Source organism: Quercus robur, chromosome 2 (genome assembly GCF_932294415.1).
Source record: "Quercus robur chromosome 2, dhQueRobu3.1, whole genome shotgun sequence".
Classification (NCBI taxonomy): Eukaryota; Viridiplantae; Streptophyta; class Magnoliopsida; order Fagales; family Fagaceae; genus Quercus; species Quercus robur.
Window position 1 is genome coordinate 95,492,426 of NC_065535.1, and position 16,947 is coordinate 95,509,372.

At 34.5% G+C, this 16,947-nt stretch overlaps 2 protein-coding genes across 3 annotated transcripts; one reads left to right on the plus strand and one right to left on the minus strand.

Annotated features, from left to right (window-relative positions):
* The first annotated feature begins 222 nt into the window (after positions 1-222).
* On the plus strand, positions 223-6,678 carry LOC126716020 (KH domain-containing protein At1g09660/At1g09670). 2 transcript variants are annotated; one of them, XM_050416931.1, is made up of 8 exons: positions 223-389; positions 819-934; positions 1,918-2,003; positions 2,368-2,507; positions 4,045-4,179; positions 4,261-4,377; positions 5,882-6,025; positions 6,105-6,678. In XM_050416931.1, exons 2-8 carry the CDS (start codon positions 834-836, stop codon positions 6,261-6,263), a joined length of 882 nt encoding a protein of 293 aa, XP_050272888.1. In that variant the 5' UTR covers positions 223-389; positions 819-833; the 3' UTR covers positions 6,264-6,678. The 2 variants fall into 2 exon arrangements, with proteins under 2 accessions (XP_050272888.1, XP_050272889.1); XM_050416932.1 differs by having other exon boundaries at positions 233-389; positions 824-934.
* A 5,708-nt stretch (positions 6,679-12,386) lies between these two features.
* On the minus strand, positions 12,387-15,410 carry LOC126716021 (uncharacterized). The gene is made up of 3 exons (XM_050416933.1): positions 15,209-15,410; positions 13,332-13,588; positions 12,387-12,633 (listed from the first exon to the last, which is right to left on the minus strand). The coding sequence occupies exons 1-2, from the start codon at positions 15,285-15,287 to the stop codon at positions 13,347-13,349; spliced, it is 321 nt and encodes a 106-aa protein (XP_050272890.1). The 5' UTR covers positions 15,288-15,410; the 3' UTR covers positions 12,387-12,633; positions 13,332-13,346.
* Between the last annotated feature and the right edge of the window lie 1,537 nt (positions 15,411-16,947).

The following is a 16,947-nucleotide window of genomic DNA, read 5'->3' on the forward strand; positions in this document are numbered from 1 at the left end:
TAATTACGATAGAGTGGACGCTATAAATCTAAATTATATATAAATATCATTTTGTGAATAACAAAATAACAACTCACCCAAACGGTATAATTCAAATTTTGGGAGAAAAGGAAAAAAAAAAAAAAAAAAATCTGGTGGGTAAAAGATTCAATGGAGAGTGAAATTTTTTTTTTTTTTTTGAGAAAAATGGAGAGTGAAATTGGTTGAGTATTTATACAGCAAAGCAAAGGATCCATAGGACTCCTCATTTAGTAGGGCTTTTGTCTCCCCACTTCTCTATTCACTCCCACTATCCCAAGAAGGGGCAGAAAGAACCAAGACTTTAATCTCTCTGCCCCTTTCTCACCCACCTCTCTCTTCCTCTCCATCTATCTCTGCTTCACCATCCAGTTAAGCCCTTTCTCATTTTTCATGTTTTTCTTATGTGTTTGATTAACTGTATTGGTTGTGTGTATGATGTATCTATTTTGTTTGTGTTGTGTGTTTTCCTTGCTGGGTTTTGTGCATCTTGAATTGGGTTTTTGTTTTTATGTTGGTTTATTGGGTGCTTTTTTTGATTTTCCTTACTGGGTTTTGTGTATATATTGGTTTTCTGTTTTCTCTACCTTTCATTGGGTTCTTTTTTGTGTGTATGTAATTGGGTTTTTGCTTGTATGTTAATTTATTGGGTGTTTTTTTTTTTTTGGTTACTGGGTTTTGTTGTATATATTGGGTTTCTTCCTTTGAGTGATTCTGGGATTTTGTTTGTGTAATTTGTGGTATTGGGTGGTTGACTAATTGGGTTTTGTTGATTGATAATTTGATATTGACTTATGCAGTATAGTCTTTCTGTGATGGGAGAGAGAATCCCACCTGGGAGTTACTTCCAGTACCCTCCTCCTGGAGTACCTGCTTCTCCTATTAGGTCTGCTTCTATCCCTACAGATCGAGAAAGGTTGGTTCAAGTGCTCAACACTTAAGAAAATTATGCCTTTTCTATTATTCATCTTGATTTTGTTATTTTTGTTGTCTTTTTTCGATGGGCTTTCATTGAAACATGTCAAAATTAGTGCTTTCAAAGAAGTAGTTTTAAGTTTTCTAATTCCATAATTTTGTCGATTTTTATTTATGTAATTTTCCCCCAATGAGGTGGTAGACATGTTTGGAAGCTTGTCTGTAAATATAATTTTTAATCTTCTCTTTGAAATTGTCCCTCTATGCTCAATTTATTGTTTTTGGTTTATGAATTAGCTCAATTGTATTTCTGTTTTTTAGTGTTCATTTAACGAACTTTTAGTTGAGAATAAAATAAATTTTGAATCTTTTCTTTATGACCGATTTTATACTGATATGTGGTGCCAATTTCCAATGATTCATTTATTCATAAACGATAAACTAGCTGTTGAAGATACACGTTCCAAAGAAAAATGGCGCATAACTTTGGTGGAAAAGCCTTGTTGCTTGGCACTGGAGGGCTGGATGTCAAACATGTTTCTCACGCTGACCCGTTGAACATCTAATCGGTAACCTAGCAAGAAAAGGAGGCAAAAGGAAAACAGAAAGAAAAGGATTATGAATTTAGCAGATTTTAAAATTTTAGAGTGAAACTGCTTCCTGTTATTTCATGACCATAGTTGGTGACTTGCTCTCTATACTGCTGCTTTCCTGGTTCTGTTTTCCCCCTTTTCATTTAGTGCCCGTTTGCTTCCCGAGAAATTCAGCAACTGAAAATTAAAACTTTTGGGGCCATGTTCTCTATTCTAAAGTTTTAACAAAAAGGAAACTCTTTTTTTTTTTTGGGTGTGTGTGTGTGTGTGGCTAAAGATCTAATAACTCTCTTTAGAAGATTGCTATCTACTGTTGGATCAATAGTTAGGCTTTTACTTTATGGGGTATGATAGGATGTAATACATGATTCCACTGCTATGATGATGGCAGATACATGGCTGAATTGCTGGCAGAGAAGCAAAAGTTGGGACCATTTATGCAAGTTCTTCCCATGTGCAGCAGGCTTTTAAATCAAGGTTAGTGAATCCACAACCTACCATTGCTGCAATGTGTGCTGCATTCTTCTGTTGTTTTTTGCATACCTGGCTGATATCAAGTTATGATTTCCTGTACCTTCTAAGTTCTAATGCCAAGAAAAATTTATCTTAGCAATGTGCTGAGCGAGATGGTCTTTGAAACAGATTATAAGACAAAGTATGATGCTTAGGCAATGCTGACAATGTACTGCATATCAAATCCTCTTGTACTTAAAACTATGATAGCTATGTTGGTTGGATTGGAAGTTGATTAGCTTTAAAATTATTTTGGCTCTATGTAGACCATAGTTTTGGGTATTTTGCTTTGCTACTTAACTTGATATGTTCTTTCATCCAACTGCAGAAATCAGACGGGTTTCAGGCTTCAATCAAAGTTTTGTGGATCATGAAAGACTTGAGCATGAGAGCCCACTTAGGTCATTCGGTCAACCCCCTAATGGTAGAGCAATGGATTTGGAGGGATGGCCTGCGATGCAAATGGAGGTAAATCTAGTTTAAACCTTTGATGGATGCTCATCTTCGTTGGAAAATTTTATGTTTAGTTGATGTGCCATTCATGGTTTAAGCATCACCTGAGCATTTAGGGCCGCCTATCAATATCATACAATAATAACACAAGCATATAATAATTTGAGATCAAATCCCTGTATGTCAGAGGCTTAAAGCTCCTTCTCAACTTAATTTTAGTTAGTGAAGCCTTAGCATTAAGTACTTGAGTTCACTAACAAATTAGTTTTTGTCCTTAAGCCTTAGGTCCATGTTTTCTAGGCATAGCCCATTATCTTTGAATGCTTACAACTTATAACTATGTTGTAATTCATTTATTTAGTTTTCATTTGTTAGTGGATCAAATTTAGGGGCTTCATAGGGCTGCAATACAAATGTGGTGGGTTAGGTTCATTGTCATCTGTCTTGAAAATAATAATTTAACAATGATTTTTGTAGGCATAGAAGCATGCTGTTAAAACTTAACAAAACCTTGTCCTGAGCACCTGAGTTTTGCCAAACAATTGGCCACCTAACTCTACTTCATGTTTTCTTGTCAATCATAGTCCATTTTGTTTGTACAGTTGCATTTTATATTCTTTCAAGACTCTCTGCTTTGCGCAACAATGACTAATCTTTACAAGATGTTAAAATAAACCTGCTCAATTTGTGGTTGGATGTTAGGCACTCCACTTTAGCTATTGTTTGTTCTATGTTTTTGTCACATTCCATGCACTCTAGTGAAAATGCAGGAAGCTAAATGTGGTGTGGAGTGCCAAGGTACCCTTCTGTGGTGGTAGTGGTATAATTTACATATGGTGGGTGCCTTCTTATGGCATCTGTGTTTTACTCTGGTCACCTCATACTTCTTTTGGGGTCCTTCTCACCTTCTCTTATCCTCTTCTTTATAATATTTTTAATTTATAGTGTCTATTGCAACATTTTCAAAGTCTGATGTTATATCATTTTATTTTATACCAATTGCGCTATAGAAAATGGAATACTGCATGTTTGTTTGTGTTAGATAGTAAGGTACATGATTCTACCACCCAGCCTCAGGTGGTCTCCACAACTTTCTAAAGTTCATAATCATGAAGTAAGGATAGGAGAAATCTTATACATATAGCAAGACATTCAGTAAGTTAGCTTCAGCAGATTGTTTGCTACAGTCAAATGATCTGCCCATAATGTTTTGTTGTCAAAAATGAATGTATTATTATTCTTTTTGTAAAACTTTAGCATTTACATGCCACAATAAAAATGGACTATAATTGACAACCGAATGTTTGGCTGTGGATTGAGAGTATCATTTCCATTATGTAATATATGAAGAGAGAAGAATGGGGGAAAATACTAATTATTTGAAAATTTTGATCCTCAGATGAACAAGACACTCTTTCTTGTTATTATTATTATTATGGAGATTCTACTGGCTGGGCTCTCTTGAAACATGGTAGAAAGAGAGTTTGGGATATAAGGTTGTGATTTGATGTTGAAATTATTTGAACTTTTGTTGATAATTTTGCTCCTGCAGGAAAATGGACATATTCAAAGAATGACTCCATTACAAACTCCTTCGATGGGTTGGCCTGGGGTGCAAGGAATTCCAACTACTACTATTGTAAAGAGAGTTATTAGACTTGATGTTCCTGTGGACAAATATCCAAGTGTAAGTTAATGTGTCCCTGTGGAGTTAATTTTGACCTTTTCCTTTTCAGTACATAGTAGTTCCTAAAATAAAGCTTGGCAGTATAATTTTGTTGGCCGAATTCTGGGACCACGTGGGAACTCACTGAAAAGGGTTGAAGCCATGACAGAATGTAGGGTGTACATAAGAGGCCGTGGCTCTGTTAAGGATGCTGTAAAGGTATCATGAAATGTTTTCCTTCTTTCCCCTTACATTCATTTTTACCCTCTCACTACATAGTTTGCTTAAGTAGTTTACTCATTTAGTGACAATGAAATTAAGTACAAGTGTTGAATAGTTGATGCAGTAATTTGGAATTTTGTTAGTCTAAACTTCCTCTTTGCATCCTTATAGATTTCACGTAGCTTTATGTTTGAGTGTTGTTCTCTGTTTAAATTGTTGGTAATGGCTTATTGTTGTGATTCATTAACATGTAGATTGTCATTTTAGACCAATTTTCCTCTTTTTCATATCTTCTAAATAAGGACTTGTTAAATTGTAGGTGATGCGTGAATAGCTTGTCTCCACATTTATCTAGTCCTACTCCCTTTGCATATCTATATCAAAGCTTCCAATGTTATCAAATTTCCCCAAATGTGGGAGCTATAATCACTAAATGGGCACCAATCTATGTATTTTGATTTGAGTTTTGCAATATTAGATCTTTTGGGTTCATTCTTTTTGTTCCTTTTTTTTTTTTTTTTTTTTTGGTGGGGGTGGGGTTGGATTTTTCAAGTGGTTAAACACCAATGATGCTTGTGGTGTAACTTAATCATAAGTTTAAGCATATAAAACTGAGTGTGCTGAAGCATGAAATGAATTCTAGATGAGTAACCTATATATGATGCCTGGGCTTGAACTTTATTTGACAGGGGCTGTCAATTGAGGTTAATAATAAACTTATGAACATCGATATAGACCAGCACCATCCATCCACCTTCCTTAATGTCTTGTCAGGGTAAGACCAGGATAGCAAGAATCCCACTGACATTGGATATTTTTTGAGAGGGGGGGGGGGGATGAGGAATGGGGGATGGTTGAAGAGATATTATTACCTGCAGGTGTGAATATTGAATGTTGAATGTACAGTTCTAAGCATCCTTTCTTTTCTAATAATTAAGTGCCAATCTTCAAGTTGAATGATAGGTCATATCTGGCCCACTTTTATGGGGGAAAAAGAACTAGAATGGGGGTAGTGGTCTGTAAAAGAGGAATGAACATTCTGTGTCTGTCTGAGTAATACAGAATGGAAAATGTTGCTTTCCATTGGAATGATAATTTAGTCAAATACATCATCACATTTTAAAATACTCTTATGGACATTGTATAGTTATTATTATTAAAGTGCCTTCTCATTTATGAGTATTTATTTCAATAATTTGTGAATGCCCTGATTTTTTGAGATGCATAATTTATATTGCATCTATATAAGTTATGACAGTTTGAGTTGGACTCGTATTTAAAAGTATTTTTATTATTGCTTGCCATATCACTTTTGAATGACAATGAAGTTGATTTTCTTAATGAGGAAGTTGATGTGTGTTTGAAAACTTTTGTTAAATGAAATAGGATAAGTTCTGATGGTCAAGGTTTATGGTAATGATTTGCATTTCCTGTGATGCCCACTGGGTTCAAGTCCTATACTTTCTTCTCATTCTCTTGAGGACCTATGTTATTTCTGTAGGAAGAGAAACTGAAAGATAAACCTGGATATGAGCACCTTAATGAGCCGCTGCATGTGTTGGTGGAGGCTGAATTTCCAGAGGATATTATAAATGCACGCTTGGATTATGCAATGACAATATTAGAAAACCTTTTGAAGCCTGTGGTATGAACTGGAACAAATGTATTGTTTTCACCCTTGCCCATTTTTCATGGCACGTGTTATAACCTATCTCTCTGTGTAGGATGAATCATTGGATCATTATAAGAAGCAACAACTAAGGGAACTGGCTATGCTGAATGGTACCCTAAGGGAAGAAAGCCCAAGTATGAGCCCTAGTATGAGCCCAAGCATGTCGCCCTTCAACAGTACAGGGATGAAAAGAGCGAAGACTGGAAGATAACCTCTAAAATGTTGACAATGTGGCATTGCTTAATCTGCTGAATTGCTAGCAAGCAATTGTTGATGACCTGATGGCATGTTTACAAGAACCTTGGGATGCTGTGTTTACAACCGGTTACTTCTACACCTGAGGTAATTTTGGGCTCGGATTGTTTTGGCGTCACCGATGGATTAACCGCTTCATTCATTTTTGAGATATGCGCTCACATCTATTGTGACTTACTATTCTTTCATGTATTATTAATTTTGAACATTGAAGACTTTATTTCATTAGTTTAATACCTTAATAACCACCCCCTATTCAATTTATCTGTATTCTGCCAGCTGCTGGGTCATAAAACTCAAATGTACTTTGACATTATTAAAACATCTATTATATAACATGCCTATGCTGATATATGCATGCTTTTCTTGAATTTGTAAAGTGTTCCACTATTGTATTGTGAAATCAATTTTTAGTGTCTTACGTGTATGGCCTCTTTGCAAGATTATGATAGATTGCCTCTACCAAGGAGGAGGTGAATTTATGATTTGTTGGGGTTGGTTGTTGAAGAAATTGAATACATGTACATTTTTCTCTCGTTAATCACTTATTTAATCCCCATCTCTATTATAAATTAGCAGTGACTAATATATATATTGATCTTTTGGGATCAATTTACTCGAAACATCATGATGCCAATAGGATCGGCTGTGGCTCTGACGCAGGACATGGCTGTCAGTATTTGCAATCTTGTTGTCAACAATTGACAAAAGACGTCAGTGGCCATCTTGATGCTGTGATGAAAAACTTTATGCTTACTTGAATTATGGGCCAATAGAGTAATTGAGGGTGGGATTGGATTGGAAATTCCGAAATATCAGTACCATTTTAACTTAATCAATCAATCATGCTGCTTTATGTTTTCTAGGCCATGTTAGAAAACATCCATATTCCACCAACTTCATGTGCAACCTAAAATATGTTGAAAACCAACGGCTGTACCACAATAATTGTATGGTTGAACAATTATTGGTTGTAAGTTGTAAAATATCACAGTACCAAATGCATTATAGGTTGAAAGGGAGAGCAGGCTGTGAATTCACAAATAATACACCTACCTGTATTCTTTCAACTGTTTTTGAAGTACAGGCAAGACTTACTGGTGTGCATCCAACCTATTGGTTGAGGGGACAAGAGATATTGACATAGTACTTGAATAATTTTAGAACCAATCCTCTTGCTTTGACGTGTCTGGCTCATATCATGGTTTGCACACAACATTTATTTTCCTGAATAAAAAAGAATTATAGTAAATAGATATTTTCCTGAATAAAAAAGAATTAGAGTAACTAGCTCTTGAAGATCTTGACCATAGCAGAGTAGAAGAAAGTAGTCTGATGTCGTTGATGTATTTTAGCTACGCACAATCAGTATGACCTTAAGCATTAGTATTGGTGGTGTTAAAAAATTGAATTGCTATTTTTAGCACCACAAACACCAAAAAACATGCAACATCAGTGGTGTTATAGTTAAAATTTTTAGCAACATAGCTACAGTAAACTAGTAGCACTACCAGTTTACTGTAGCTACAAGCTAAAATTAAGAACCATTATTTTATTCTCTCTCACTCTTTCATTCTCACTTCTCCACTTCTCTCTCTCATCTTCTCCTTCACTCTCAATTGGCCTCCACTGATAGTGCCTCCATGGTACTCAGGCACCCACCACACGGTTCCTTCCTCAGAATCAAGTCCGATCTTTGCTGGGTATTTTGGTGGTGGTGTGGGTTGTTTTGTTGCTATTGGTGGTGGTGGGTCGTTGGGGTTTTCGATTGTGGGTTTGGGTTGAGATCAAATCGTGGGTTTGGGTTGAGATCGGGCTGTGTTTGTGTTTGTGGTCGGGATTGGCGACTACGTTTGTGTTTATGGTTAGGATCGGCGACGATGTTTGTGTTTGTGGTAGGGATCGAGTTGTGTTTGTGTTAGAGGTTGGGATCAAGCTATCGTTGGCGGTGGGTTTGTGGGTTTGTGTTTGTGGTTTGTATATATGGTTGAGGTTTGTTGTGGGTTTGGGTTGAAGCTCTAACCACTATTGTGGGTTTGGGTCATTTGTTGTGATTTTCGATCTGGTGGTGGTGATGGTGGTGCCGTGAGTGGCTATGGGTTGAAGGGAGGGAGAAGATAGAGAGATAGAGATGAAAAGAGAGAAAAAATAATAAATAAATGAATAGTGTTTAACTTTGATGTGAAAATAAAAGCATTAATGTGGAGTGAGTTGTGAAATGGTAAAATTAAAATAAAGTGACTTTTTGTAGTGTCAAATTGCTAAATTTTTGGCACCACCAATATTGATGCAAAGCATTTATTATAGCTATTCATTATTACATATTTGTTAAGTTATATTTGCTCTACATTTAGATTTAATACAAAAAAAAAAAATATATATATATATATATATATATAGAAAAATATAAAAATGGTGCATTTGGCTTGGTTGTAACCAGATAGCCTTACAAGAAAAATTCCTTTTGACATCTGTACAATCTGTAGCCAGATATAACAAGGAAGAGTGTTCAGATTTTTTGGCCACTTTGGTCTATTCGGTCCAATTGATTTATTTTGGTCTATTTCGGTCTACATCAGTCTACTCGATCCATTTCGGTCTATTTGTTTCATATCGATCTATTTGGTCCAGTTCGGTCTAGTTGGTGCATTTTGGTCCATTTCAGTAATGCTTTGTGAAGAGAGGTTTGCATGAAAAGAGGAGATACTTCACTAACACTTATATCACATTTTCAGCTTAATGTTGGTAGGTTCTTGATTCCATTCATTCAATCTATTTCAATCTACATCAGTCCATTTTAATATACTTCTCTTCATTTTAGTTGCTTCAGTCCAACTTTGATGATGTATTGTGACTGGTGAGGATAGGTTTGTGTAAAAAGAGGAACTACTTCTTTGACAATATTGTCATACTCTTAGCATAATGTTGGTAAGTTTTTGATAAAATTACATTTTTCTTATGTTATTATAGTTTAGTATTTTTTTTTCTTCTAATATAAATGATGAATTTACTTATATCTACTTCCTCTTTAGGCTATTCAAGACATATAGAAGATAAACTGTTTGTAAGGAGTATTAAAAACAAATTCCAACCACACATTACATTATTTATAAAATATATTGCCTTATATAATAATTGAATGTAACCTATGTTATGTTTCCATGAATAAGAAAAGAAAAATTACAAAATTTAAAGGCAAAAATGTAAGTTGCAACCTCGAAGTTTGGCCAAAATTCATTTATATCATTAACTTTACTTTTATTTAATTGAGTCCTCTAAGTTTCAAGTTCATTAAATTAAGGTATTTCCTTCAAATTTCATTAAATGTTGTAGTTAAGTCTCCAAATTTTTGTTTTTCTCTTCAAAATTTTTTAATAAAAAATCCAATTAATTATTGAAAAATATTTTTTAGATTTTTTTAATAAAAAAATTTAACGGAAATTGATAGAGAGACCTTAATTAAATAAATGTAAAATTTAGAGGACTTAATTGGAAGAAAGTAAAATTAGAGGACTGAAATGAATTTTTGTCAAAACTTACAGAGTGCATTTTGTATTTTTGCCAAATTTAAAACACTTTCAAATGACAAATATGAAAAACATAGTTTATAAATTTTAATATATTGTATCAACTATGCTTTGTTAGAATATAATCACATCATTAAAAAGGGTTTAGGACTAACATTTATAAGTCTCATATACTATTTTCATTTTTCACTTAAAAAAAATAATCACGCATTGTGTAGATTTGCGATTAATTTAATAAAAATTGATGCCAATAATTTGTTTTAGTTGAAATAACAACCTTTTTTCTTTTTGATCATTTAAGGCCAAGTAACAATCTTGTATTATTAACGATAATTATTTCATGCATCAGATATAAAGTATCACTTAAAGTATGTAGATTCCACCGTGTGAGACCCACATGTTGTGAAAAGAAATGAGATCCACACATTCTGAGAAAGCATATGACCATTCAAAATCTTGTATTATTAATGATAATTATCTTATGCATCGGATATATGTATTCCTCCTATTATAGTTTGTAGATCCCACAGTGTGTGAGACTCACGTTATGAGAGGATAAGGGATCCACACATTGTGAGAATGCTTATATCCGCTCAAGGCCTTGTGTTATTAACGATAATTATCTCATGTCTCGGATATGTATCATCCCTCTCACAGTATATAGATCCTACTAAGTGTGAGGCTCACATGTTGTGTGAGGATTGGGATCCATATTGGGAGAAGGCTCATACATATCCAATGCATTAGATACCTTCTAGTATGTACCAACTAAAGTTGGAACCTGCGAAGTAACATCATTTTATTTAGGTTTGATTTAAGCTCACCTAGGATCCTTCCCTCAACATTACTTTACAGGCACTACCCTCGCTCTAAAGACAATTAATGAATTCATGAGTGCAACAAAAGAGTCCTGGGGTGGGCTTAGAGACAATTAACATACATAATGTGGTGAAGACCTCCGAGGCTTCCTAAATAATTAGGAAGAGTTCTAGGGTCTACAAAGAAACTATCTGGAGCTTTTATGTTAGACCTTGGAAGCTAAGCCAGCCCCAAATATTTGGTAAGAAATGCAGCTAACATACAAGGCCTTCATTACAATGCAACACACCAACTAGCACTCAAAACATAATGTAGGAAGTACCCAGGTCATTATCCAAGATACCTGGATTTGGTTTCAACTCAGACTACAATTGCATGCTTTAATGGTGGGAGAAATACTCAATTTCCATATGCATCCAAAATGCACGTTCCATGACTGTGCATCCAAAATGCACAGTCAACCTTTCAACATCATGAGACAAAACAATAATCTCATGGTGCTAAACACTACCCTCAAATGTAATTTCTTTTCCCAGGGAAAAACGAGGCACAATACTGATGATAGTAAAATATTAAGAGGAAGAACTAAAAAAGTTTATAGAAGAAACCGGTGGTTTTATCCTCCTTTTCTTATTTCTGGGCAAACAACAAACAAAGCACAATACTGATGATAGTAAAACATTAAGAGGAAGAACTAAAAAAGTTTATAGAAGAAACCAGTGGTTTAACCCTCCTTTTCTTTTTTCTGGGCAAACAACACTATAATTGAAGTTCGAATGGCCAATCCGCAAGATAAAAAAATCATTGTTGCAACCATTGTATTATTTGATGATTGTGTTAGGAAATACTCACTCTTGTTCTGTTTTAGAATTCATGGATAATCTATACTTCAAATTGTAGATCTTCGAATGCTTTTGAGCAATGCCTATTTGTGAAAAAGAAGATACAGTTTGAAAAGCCAATGAAAACTTCCAACTTACCAATCCACTAATACCATATATGGCCCTATTGAAATTATTCAACTCACCCAGTTTACCATTCTCTCCTCTCACACAATGGTGGGCTACATATGTGGTCCGGTAGAGTCCACCCTTATGCGAGAGAGAGGGGTACTATACTGAGTGTACGGGATAATTTCTCTATGGCCTTGAAAGCGCTTTTTTTTTTTTTTTTTTTTTTTTTTTGCACCCGGTGGGGGTGGGGGTGGGGGTGAATAAAAGTAAATAATCCCACACATGCAGCCATTGATCATTAATCAAATAAGACCAAACTATATTGCTTTGAATATAGATTAGGTTCTCTTTATTTTCAGCTGGAGGCATGGACACAGAGACACTCACCATGATATATCATGGAAAGTAGGAACTATAGATCGCAGAATGATGGAACAAGATTTGTCCAAAGTTTCATATCATCACTAATCAAATAAGACCAAACTATATTGCTCTGAATATATATATATATATATATATATATATATATTAGGTTTTCTCTTTATTTTCAGCTTGAGGCATATACACACAGACACTCACCATCTATCATGGAAAGTGGAAAGTAGGAAATATATTGTGCAGAATGATGGAACAAGATTGTGTCCCAAGTTTCATATCATCTTACTCACATCAGCCACCAGAAAGCATAAAACTACTTTAAAGCATATAAAAATGGCTCTTTTCCATACAAGCATTAGACCATGTTGATGATGCATAAAAAAATAAAGTCAATCAAATATGTAAATTGGAATTTGAGGTCATTTTCAGAACCTTTTGATTAAGACCTCAAAGAATTTCGTACAAAAAGTGTACCACCCCCTCTTATCTAACACAAAGACAGAAGCCTTGTCCAAGTAAAAATTTTCACTTTGAATATCATTACAAATATTACAATTACGACATAAGATTCTCTCACCTTATATGAGGACATCACATCCCAAACCTGGCTATTAAAGGAAACTTTTCCAGATGATAAAAGCCACAAAGCCTGCCAAAAAAAAAAAACCAAATGATTACTTCAAAAATTATTAAGATGATCAATGGAAGACCAGAGACTATAAAAAGCAATTACATATATTTGAAAATCAGAAATTATAGGACAAAGATCGTAAAGAACATATATAGCAAGTAAGCAACTTATAGTATAGCTGAAAATAAGGGCAGCACAAGCTTATGAAAGAAACAACCAACCCCAACAGAGGCCCACAGCAACAATGATAATTTTGACTCAATTACATCTTTCTCTGACTTAATATTTGATTCCACTATGTTGGAACATGGGAAGAACAAATAAATATATAAGCATATACCTAATATAATATATAAGATATAATATAATTTTATATCTAAACAAGTAGAAAAAATAGGAATTTTAATCAATTGTTCAGCTCAGAGTGCAAAATATTCGTCAGAATTGAAGATCAAAGAGTAATAAAGTACATATATAATACAGAGAGAGGACGAGTCTCATTAATCATGAAGCTTCAACATGTACAGTGGGGAGAGGAGGAAAATTCCACTACTGATAAATTAACATGAAAAATGTATAAGAAGTGTGCCACTCCAGTGGCCTCTAATTACAATATATGTATATATTAAGCATTTCTCTTGAATGAATAAGAAAATGGACCAGGAAAGTCTTGCCCATACAGAAACAGAACAAAAATATATACATGGAAGATGTACCTCAAGGTATAAGGGTCAATCCCGAAGACCAAGTTCAACTTCAAGCTCATCATCCTCTTCAAACAACTTCAAAAGACGAGCATACTGCTCTTCTCTCTTCTTCCTTTGCCACACCTTGAAAAGGAAGAAAGAGATTACCACAAGGACCAAGAGTACAAGGAATACGATGAGGACTGTAGATCCAGTGCTACTACTGGAGGTAGCATGAGCCTCAGCCTTTGTGCCATTTTTGGTATTCGACGAGTCATCAGAAAAGCCTGAAAAAATCCAATTAAAAAAAATCTAAGCAATTGCAAAAGATATAGATTTTCAGCTTTGTTAGCTCAGCACTTATTATAAACCTAGCAAAAACCATGTAAATCCAATATTATGTTTATTATTGTTATTATCTTTATCTTTTTCCTAGATGTAAATAAGGGGATGCATTCACTGATTTTGCTCGGGGTACATAATTTAGGAGGCAAAGATAATGCTTGAAATAGATCCAATAAGCACTAGCTCAAATGGCACATCTTCCCCCCTAAAAGAGCAAGGGAGAGAGTGATGGTGTGTGTATGTAATTACTAATAAAAAAATAAAGCTAATTCTTAAAATAGAGTTGGTAAATGTAGCCATAGGTCACCAATTAGCTCATATTCCTAAACAAGCAAATGTTGTTCTAAGACCATAGTTCTTTCCAACCTTTAAAACATTAACTGAAAACACAGTGCCATGTCTTGCTTCTACGACCACCAATAAGTGCATTGAGCTTTAACTCTCATGAAGAATTTAAACAAAAAGAAGCCTTTATACCTCTATCAATGGTAAAAGTTCCAAATTCGGCTATTTTGGATGACACAAAGGCAGTATAAACCCACATGGGCCATCCCATCCTTGTTTCTGCTTTAAAAACCTTTTTATTTAAAATGCATTTGAAATCGGTGAAAATTAATAAAATTTAAAAAGTACTCAAACTTTACTATGAATAATTCATAATAAAGTCACTAAATTTTTATACTGGCCCTCAACGTATTTTGCAACCCTCCTCCTTTCTTTGGGCTTGGACAAACTATGAACAAGATATATAACACCAACAACAGACACAGGCAGAGGGTTTCCATTATTTGATAAAAGCAACATAAAAGAAAAGAAGAAAAGACTTGCTACAATTTTCCACCCTAAAATGAAAAGGTTCGAGTACCTTTTTCGTCTCTCAAACTCAAAAAGTTACAATTTTGTCTTTAAAAAACTTATTAGGTATCAATTTCATCCCATCAAAAAAGCAGAGTGCTGACATGACACACTAAAAGGCTTACACAGCCTAGAAATAACTTAATGGAAAACAATGAAATCTAGATACACAACAAATTTCACAACTTCTTTCACAACTATTCAGGTAGCATGTTGTGACTAGTTTTCAATAAAAGTGATGTCAGTGGCGGTTCCAGTGAAAGTAATGTTGTACTAATCACAATCTAACGCGACAACAAGTGGAAAAATTTATTGTGTTTGTAGCATTAATTGTTAGAATGAAAAATAGACGGAACTACAAAATTGAATTCTTTTAAATATTTCTAGGCCAAAAATTGAATCTTTTTTAAATTCAAGCCACAAAAATCGAACTAACACCAAATTTCAGCCAAGAAAAAAAAAAAAGTTACATACAAATCTACTTTCTTTGTCCAAGACCCAGTTCTCTAGGCAGCCAAACAGAAATCTTTTTAACACCCAATTTTACTTTTAACGCATACAATAGTTTTCTCGGTAACCAAACGTAAATTAGCTAAGCAAAGATGAAATTCAAAACAGCATTCATCTACAAACCTAGCATAAATTATTGTAAAATTTCAAACTCAAATTATACAACGAATGAAAAAGTAGAGATCTGAGAGACGAACCTGAAAGGATTTGTAGAGAAAACGAAGCCAAGAATAGAAAGAAACGCAGGGATCTGCTGCGTTTCGAAACTTTATTCATCTCGGTGTGTGCGTGAAGAGATCGCTGTTATTTTCCCAGCAACTCTACGCTACCGTTTGTTGGTTTTAAATGAAATAATTGGAATTTGGACCCATGTTTTCAAAAGCATGTCTGTTTTCGCCCCCACTTGGCACTAGTCTTCTTAAAACTTACGTTTCATTCCGCTTAGAACCGCCCACAAGAATATTGGACTGATTCAACTATTAAAGTATTTTCTCTCCACAAATTTTTAATAACTTTTCTCAAACCTTTTTGTTTTTTTTTTGAAAAAACTTTTAAAGTATCGTATCGGGTTGGATAACGGACTAAGTTTTTTTAAATGGTCAAGACTTAACCCAACTCTTTTGTGTGTGTGTATATATATATATATATATATACATATATATATATATATAGACTAACAATTTGATACTTTTCCAATATATTTGTATTGTAAGCATGTATGGTGACACGAGTATGCTTAAGTTTTTTTTTTTGGAAGAAAAAGTTAGAAACTACTCATATCATAAAATGTGTGTACTTTAATCTATTAGAAAGTGGACACTTTCTAAGATTTTTTTTTAGTAGTTTATAATTTTGTTGTAAATTCTTCAATAATTTATAGGATTTAGAGGAAGTGTTTTTTTTTAAAAATTTATTTGTAAATGATAAAATAAAATTTGAAGTTTAGTATACAGTACATTACTAAAGCTAACTTGACTTAACTTGCTCAACCACCGAGTTGAAACCACCCAAATTTTCTACTGATTTGCCATTTTGTAATTTGGTGGGTTGGCAGTGGTTTGGACTTTTTCTAACCTGCCAGTGGTAGATTTGTGAATTTTTTTCCTTCAACCCGCCTAAATCTGAACCAAGTATACCCTTATATTATTATTATTATTATTATTATATATATTTTTGATATAACCTATATATATATATATATATATTTGATTGATAGAACCTATATTATTGATATACAAGAAACGACAAAGTTTGGTTAAATATGCCTAATGTTAATAATTTATGCTACCAGGACAAAAACTTGTGTATCATGGACTGTCATAATATCATTCAATGTTTATGAAAAACAAAATCCATGTAATGTGTTATGTCGAGTGTTAGCCTATGGGTTAACCTCCATGCTCTTACCCCGCCTGACGATAACCTAGGTTGCACGGACACTCCATTTTTGGTGTCGTGTCCGCGTTTGACACGTGTCGGACACCGGAATGGGGATGACGTGCTAGATTCTGGTGTCCGGCGGTGTCCCTTTTTTTTTTTTTTTTTGGCTTCTCCGACACGGCGCCGACGCGGTTCCGATGCGTTCGACACGCCAGCAGTGAAAAAAAAAAAATCATAGATTTTGACTGGTGGACTTACCAATACCATTGATTTTGTGATAATCCTAAAATAATAAAGCAAGTTTAGAGTATCTTAGACTGAAAGTTGAAACCACATCTCAAGTTCTTCTCAACCCACCCTCCCTCTGTCGCTGCCTTTGCCCTCTGTCCCTCGCCGAAGTTAGATCGGGCTGATCGGCGAGCTCCGGCGTCGACGCCGTGCCCTCTGTCCTCTGTCCCTTCCGATCTCTCTTTCTCTCTTGGCGCGGACCGATCTCTTGATTCTCTTCTTTGTTCTCTCTCTTTTTTTTTTTTTTTTTTTTTTTTTTTTTCTCGAT